This window comes from Montipora foliosa, chromosome 13, assembly GCF_036669935.1.
Source record: "Montipora foliosa isolate CH-2021 chromosome 13, ASM3666993v2, whole genome shotgun sequence".
Lineage (NCBI taxonomy): Eukaryota > Metazoa > Cnidaria > Anthozoa > Scleractinia > Acroporidae > Montipora > Montipora foliosa.
This window is the reverse complement of record NC_090881.1, coordinates 42,946,150-42,953,649: the sequence shown is the minus strand read 5'-3', so window position 1 is coordinate 42,953,649 and position 7,500 is coordinate 42,946,150. Positions and strand designations below refer to the sequence as shown.

General features: G+C 39.9%; 2 protein-coding genes across 8 annotated transcripts in view; both read left to right on the top strand.

The window, feature by feature from the left end:
• The window catches only part of LOC137982346 (fibroblast growth factor receptor-like), a 15,199-nt gene extending 12,934 nt beyond the window's left edge, over nucleotides 1–2,265 (top strand). For 2 of the 3 annotated variants that reach the window (XM_068829440.1, XM_068829442.1), the window contains 3 exons: nucleotides 116–212; nucleotides 327–426; nucleotides 1,382–2,265. In XM_068829440.1, coding sequence (XP_068685541.1) covers nucleotides 116–212; nucleotides 327–426; nucleotides 1,382–1,450 — 266 coding nt within the window. In that variant the 3' untranslated portion in view covers nucleotides 1,451–2,265. Of the gene's footprint in view, nucleotides 1–115; nucleotides 213–326; nucleotides 427–1,381 lie in introns of those variants that run through there. The other variant, XR_011118669.1, reaches the window with a different exon arrangement.
• Nucleotides 2,266–4,224: 1,959 nt separating this feature from the next.
• Nucleotides 4,225–7,500, top strand: part of LOC137982345 (tyrosine-protein kinase receptor Tie-1-like) — a 24,609-nt gene continuing 21,333 nt past the window's right edge. For 4 of the 5 annotated variants that reach the window (XR_011118668.1, XR_011118667.1, XM_068829438.1 and 1 more), the window contains exons 1-2: nucleotides 4,225–4,380; nucleotides 6,505–6,870. Coding sequence is in view for 3 of the 5 variants with exons in the window: in XM_068829438.1 (XP_068685539.1) it covers nucleotides 4,284–4,380; nucleotides 6,505–6,870 (463 nt within the window). In the remaining 2 variants the exon portion in view is untranslated. The other variant, XM_068829439.1, reaches the window with a different exon arrangement.

The following is a 7,500-nucleotide window of genomic DNA, read 5'->3' as shown; positions in this document are numbered from 1 at the left end:
AAGATGTCTTTAAAATATTTGGACAACCAGCAAGAGATTTTAAAGAAATGTTACTATCCATGCAAATTCCATTACGGTATCATGTGTAATTTAGACTGGAACGTTATACCCGTAGGTGGATCTCCATACCCGGACATAAACGCCAGACTTATTGCGGATAAAATTCAGGGAGGATACAGAATGCCTAAGCCAGGACATGTGGATAGCAAACTGTAAGTGACGTTTTGGACTTCTTTTTCTCATTGTGGTAACGAGTAATAAGTAAATGAGTAATACCTTGACAATAAGTTCCCTCCTAATATTGCAGTGACAATCTTAAAATTTAGATATGAAATCATGATGAAGTGTTGGGAAGAAGATCCAAGTGATCGACCTACATTTGAAAAGCTGAGGAAAACAATGAAGGATATGGAGAGGAATCACAAGGTAAGAAATCAAGGGAGGATTCTGGGTACTTATCGAGCTGTTCTTCGCTGAAATACTTGTCAGCACACACACTTGATTATACTTGAGTGAGCCGAAAAACCTGGTCTGCCTCTGCCAAAGAAAAGATCTCATCCATGTTCTTGTTTTATTCTTATTATTTCTACAGCTGTTTGTGAATTACCATATTCCCTTGTTCTTTGCTCTCTTGAGTGTCCGAAAAAGTTTGAATCTACTGTTGTATACGGTGCATGGTTTGCTTAAACAATCAATGCAGAAGCTTAACGACGTTCGCGCGAAAATTTTTCAACATTGATTTTTTATCTGAAACTTTTACCACTGTAAGATGATGAATTAGTCATGTCAGAAATGTCAAAAAAATGGGGAGTCACCGACTTTGTTTTGGAGAGAACATGCTCGGAAAACACCCAAAATGTGACAAAATCGGGCTTCGTTAGCGAATAAGGCCAGTGTCTGTAAACCCAAATATATTGCAATCAAATCTTTGAAGTGAAATCTTCTCTGCCAAATATTATTTAAGTGGACTTATTAAGTGAATTTAGTCAACTGGTGAGGTTCGTTAAAGATCAAGTGCGCATTTAGCGACCACAGTTTCACGCGCCTTGCAGCCGCAAGATGGCAGGATTTGATGTCCCGTGAGCAGAAATCTTGAAATTTTTTAAACTTCCCACATTGATTTTTTGTTCATTTTTGGACAACGTGGAGAGAAATGTAAATAAAATCCGTTTTTGGAAAGAAAAATAGGGGTCCCCGAACGTCCAAGACCGTTAAATCCAGGCAAAGCTATAGCAATGGCCTTTTGCCCTATCATTTCTCATTTTATTACTTAGCGCGCGCGCTAGTGTATGACGTGGCGTGTGCATTTGCGTGCGCAGTAAGGATGCGCAGAAACAATTGGCGCGAACGTTCTTAACACAATCGATGTTTTCTTTTGCAGACGTATGTGAACCTTAGTCAGTACGACACAACATTGTATGCTAATATGACTGATCTTACAGTCGATTAGCTGAAGCAGAAAATCGCGTGATTCATCAAGTCTGTTTTTTTTAAAGTGATAAATACAGGCATAGTTTTATGTTGTTTGTTTGGTCTAAATTATTAGATTTGTAAATGATGTGTATTCTAATTTGTTTTAGGGTCTCGTTTCTTAGATTTGTTTTATGATACGTGAAGTAGTTGTGACAAGTTGTGACAAGAACTCCAACCCCCCCTCCCTATCTGAAGTTGATTGATTGATTGATTGATTGATTGATTGACATCTCCCACGAACGTGTATGTCACTTGTGTACTGAATACTTGGTGATTTTGCTTGGTTATCTAACTCACACGACTAGATGACAATTTTCAAATTTAGATATAGAGAATTCCGTATTAGGTTAACATTTTAACGGTATCGGGACATACAGGAATGGAGAAGTTACTTGAATACTGCTTTTCACATGGCTGTCATCCAATGAATTATTGATTATTTTTCCAGCTTAGATAAATTCAGGGCCGTAGCCAGTATGAGGCAAACCGATGCACTTGTCTCGGTCATTTTTTCGTGATTCGTTAAAAATGATAAAGCATAATTCCAGTGTTGTCCTCAAAATGTACTCGTCATAAACACCTAAAATACCTACGAAGAATATTTAACGATGGACATTGCCTCAGTCATAACTTTTTTCTGGCTACGTCCCTGAAATTTATATTTCGGCGTGAGAATTCATGTGAACTAAAACGATTTTACAATATAAATTGGATGTGCCATGATATTGGTCGTGTTAGTAGCATGACATTTCCATAAAGGAAGAGGACAAATAATTCCAATAAAAGTTGTTTACCTTGTGTATGTTTTACGTTGTTTTGATGCTTTTGTGGTCTTTTTGGTTGATAAACGTTTTCTGAGGCTTAAAAACTCAAGGGAGGAGATCTAAAGCACTTCAAGCTAAAAAAAAATTATGATCTCGATAAAGCTTCCCTAAAGCTGCTGTCTATACAGTTCAAGGTTTATCCCAGCCACGAAGCATTCTGCTAAGCGACGGCGCTACCGTGGGAAGTACAACTACGCATGTAGTGTGGTTTACGATTCAATCTCATTCATTTTTCCTAAAATGCCGTCCCGGTGATATACTAAGTTAATTATCTGAATTACCTTATATGAGATCATGACACCACTGATAATCCTGATAGTTGAAAAGGAAGGTTTCTAAAGCTCAGTAATAATACAAAATTTAATTAAATACCACAACATATACTCAGAGGTGCCAACCTTTGGACATCTAAAATCTGTAGATTTTTTCCATCCGTTCTCCCCAACCCTCTCCACGCGGTCAACCCACCCACTCTCCCTCCCTCCCCTGCCTCCCCTCCCTCCAAGAAAAACGTACCCACCCATCCGAAAGCATCTTCTTCAGAATACAAGAATAATCTACCATTGTGATTTGCGGGAGAACAGGGCACGTATCATATGTCGAGAATTTTTATTGGTTAAACGGAGATCCAATCAAACAATCGGTTATATGGCCATAATAACAAAAGGAGTTAAAGAATGCCATTTTCTTTAGTTCTATCAAGGACTATCAACGCGCGTGTGTTTGAAACGCAGAGATGACGAAATGCATTAAGAAACGATGAGAAGAGTTTGAAAAAAATCGATTATTTTTTAACTTGGGGATGCAATTAGAGTCTACAATGGAGCAAAGTCTTTAAAAGGTTTAGATTCGTTTTTATCCGGGAGAGTTGTTGACCCGTACGGGTGACCGGGATATTCGTTCCCTATCCTGGAGACCTCCGGATAATCCGAGAGAGTTAGCCCGTATGTATACTGTAGTGAATCTGGGTCGCGTGATAAAGGATGTTTTACAGCGTTGTATTCCAAATAATTCTTGATGAAAATGGTCCGTAAGACGAAATGTACAGAACAACTACCGAACATCGATCTCCACTTCACTAGAAACGTCACTGCTTACGAGCCAGAAGGCCCATCAGGCCGGCGCTTATCTCCGGTTTCCTTAGCATGAAGCAACTAGGAATATTTATACTTCCCCCTGGATGGGATGCTAGTCCAACGCAGGGTTACCTCCAGCATTTCGCCGGTACCCATTTACACACCTGGGTGGAGAGAGGCACCGTGAGAGTAAAGTATCTTGCCCAAGAACACAACACAATATCCCCGGCCAGGACCTGAACCTGGACCCGGACCACTCGAACAGGAGTCGAGCACGCTAACCATGTGGCCACCAACGCCTCTCCACTTCAACCGAGGATAAATTTCTGCGCCTTAAGTATTTATTTCATCGCCGACATCTCAAATGTATGATGCTAGCACATTAGAATTTATTGCGCCATTAAAAGTTTGCGTTTGATTGGCTATTTGGTCGGTAAGGGAATCGAATTCAAACTAATTCTTTGCCAACTCAGGTTAATGTTTCTTTCAAATTCAACCAATTAAGAATTCGATTCAAAATTTGTGCCCTTAACCTTCATTTCCTTTGGAAAAATAAGCAAAAAATTCATTCAGCGAAGAAATCATTGACGTTTTATGTGTCAAATTACGAACGGTTGTGGTGGATTCAGCTCGTGCACCAGCACATTTTTCAGGTTGAATAATAAAGACTGTGGAAAGAAGTTCGAGTATCTTTCCCAGACGGACCTGAAAAATATACAGGTACGGAGAGTCAAAAAGACGAAGAATTGCGAACTCTAATTAGAAAATAGGCATTGATCTTGTCGCATACGAGTCATTTTTCAATTGCGTGACGTCAAGACGCTTATGTTAAAAGGGTCAGAATTCTGCAGCTTTCTAGAGCTTCGGGAACCTGTGAATATTAATTTGGAACGACCACAACGAAATCTCGATGGTCTGCCTCATTTTAACGTTAGAAGAGTGGTTTTCAAGAAGGATGACTGCACATTGTGTTTTCTTTGTGCTTCTTTTTGTCGTTCAAGGGTCAGGTAAGATCATAAATCGAAACAACGGTGGCTTTACGAAACCTTTCGCCATTAAGCCATGAACGTTCAAGTAACCTAACTCTTTAACGCCTATGATATGCCCTAGCTCTAAAATTCTGAATGTTATGAAGTTAATTTGATTTTTGTGTGATTTAAGCTCTTCAGGTGACTAAAATATATTCAGAATAAATGGGCTTTATCAAAAAAGTGTAATTTAAGTACAAAATAGCTTTAGCGTACGTCTGACTTTCGGTACATTAAATCTAAGAGATGAATGGAAAACATATGAATGATCCACGACCATTTATAAGTATCAAAACCATAAGACATTGAAATAATTTGATTGCTCTAGGTAATCTCTTCAAGATCGTACTGGTGAGAGACACGACTGTTGCTGGTGAATGACATTTTCGACAATTACTATAATTATTCATTTCATAGATAAGAAGAAGCGAACAGAGAAAATGTTTGCCTGATGTGCATAGCTTAAATCAAAGTAAAGAAAAACCAGCGGAATCATTTACAGCTACGATGTGAAGATGGGTTATTGTCCTTTAAGGAGTTGGCCCACCAGTACTATTGTTTGAAAATCGATCGACAAGAAATGGAGAAATGGTTTCAAGTATTTAGTTCAGTCGCACAGGTTTCCCCTCTCTTGTCACGAAAGACGCGATGTCCTTGGTATCCCTGTTTGTTTGCTTGCTTTCTTTGATTACGATAATATGGCGCAAGTGAGTTAGAGAAAGTGGAGACCGAGAGTAGTTAGGTCATTTACTACTCCTCGGTGCGGAATGTGATCAGGCTACCGAGTCATAGTATTCAAAGGTTTAAGTCCAGCCTTAAGTGCGAAATGATAGCGCTGTTATTACTATGCTTATGCTTTTCTCTTCTCTAATGCGCTCCCCTCCCCCCCGGGGGGGAACCGCTGGCATTTGACGGGTGAGACCTTCCCGGGGGTGGGGAATTTGACCTTTGCCTGGGTGGGGTGGGGAAAATTGAACCGGAAGTGTCAGGTTTCAAATGATCTTTTTTTTCGGGCGCCGAAGTCGCCAACAGCTTTAAACAAGTGTTTGATCCTTGCGTATTTTGTGGGTTATCCCTCTGAGTCACGTCTCGTGTGAAAATTAGTAACTTTTTTCAAGACAGAGAACAAGGAAAGGCGTTGACATTGCCGTTAATTCCTACCTAAGCATTGTACGAAAGACATTGAATTTATCTTTCTTGGGTGATCTTGCACCGTGAAATTTCGGAACTGGAACAACTCCGGTGTCATCACGTTTTAACCGCTTTTGGTAAACTTTGATCGTTGAAAGAAAACTTGCCTGCAAAATCGTCTGGCGCAAAATGCACCGAGCAAATCACCGAATGATTTTTTTTTCAGTACTGGCACTCAGATTTTTCCTCGTCAAGTTTATGACAGAGATCCACTTTCGTCTTCTTTTGATAGGCTCTGGCCTAGAATCACCCTACAATGGTATTTCATGGATAGAGAAATCATCTTATTCGTCTTTCGTGTTGTTGCAACCGGCGGATACAACGCATCTACCGATCGTATTAAGCCTTCTTGTGAAAATATCACAAAGGAATGACCAAGAGATATAAACAAGCGTTCCCGAGACGACGTCGCAATCGTCTCCACTCCCCCTTCTGTATTCGCGCGGTTTTGCACCCCGCTGAAAATGACATGCTGCGTCTTTTAATGGCCAAAACAAGGGGAAGAAAATCGAAATCGAAAAACTCTTTTTGCAGTTGTTATCAGGACAATGGGTACATTCAATCAAACAAATAAAAAAAACTGTCGCATACACTTTAAATTCCTTCCGTTAATGCCAACATGTATACTCCACGAATCTTTAGTCTTACCTTTAGTTATGAAAAACTGTAGACGCCAGATTTTATCCTTCTACTTTACCATTCTGGTAATCAGTAAACAGCGAAACACCGAAACACCATGCATGACCCCACCATACATGGAATTGTAACCGACAAAGGTTGGATTTTGAGATTAAATGTTGTTTTAGGCCTAACTAGGCCTAAAACGATATTTCATCTCAAATCCAACCTTTGTCGGTGAGTTTTCAATTTATGGTGGGGTCATACAGATATTTGTATTTATTTCTTTTACAGGTGGTTTAAGTTTCATTTCCCCTTACCAAGGGAGGACAGTGAGAGGATCTGTTGGCTCTTCTTTGCAGTTCAATTGGAGTTTCACCGGGAATGTTGGTTTGATTAAGTGGGGCCTCTCACGAGCAGATGATCCACTTTTACTTGATGACAACCAAATTCTATTTTCATTACTGAGGACTGGGCAGCCAGGGTCATTTACAACCCCAGCTGCATATGGGGGACGAGTAACTGGAAGCCGTACAAACGGGTTGGTCATCTTTACTCTCCATAAGCTTAAAACGGATGATACAAGATTTTATGTCTGCACGTTGTCTCCAATGTCGCCTGGTATCACGATATCTGACCATGTACAGTTAGTTGTCGAGGGTGAGTAAGGTAATTCTAATCTTCTGCCTTGATACCTCAATTGGTAGAGTACTGCTCTAGTAACACGGAAGTCGTGGGTTCAAATTACCTTCAAGCTTTCGTTTCACTGATGCTAAAGCTCATCACTGCAATAACTTTAAGACTTAGCAATAGTCATTTAAAAGCATGTAATTTGCATTGCATTTATTTATTGCTGCAATCTAGGTTGGTATTTTCTTGGCCCCGACTTTTCAAGACACTTTTGGTTTGAAATTTTCGGGTATTTGTGTCTTTGAATCACCCAGGGGTTTGAGTTTTTCAGGGACTTTAAGTCTAAGATTGCGAGAGACCTAGGCATACCAACCAAAATCAACCTACTGTAGACAAAAAATGTGTGAAGGTGTCTATGTTTTGTCACGTTGTTTTTTCTTTGGACAAATTTCATGGAATTCCACTGCCCTGCTAGCAAGAAAACATGCAACAATTTTGGGATCATTGGACAGCAACAGCAGGTAAGCCTATTCGAAAAAAAAAATAGATGAGTAGGCATTTGCAGCAGATAACAGGAAGATATTGATGGCAACCTATCCAAAACCTAGAGACAAGTTCTTCGCATACCTGCACAAAGTACATGGAGGCAAAACAAACGTT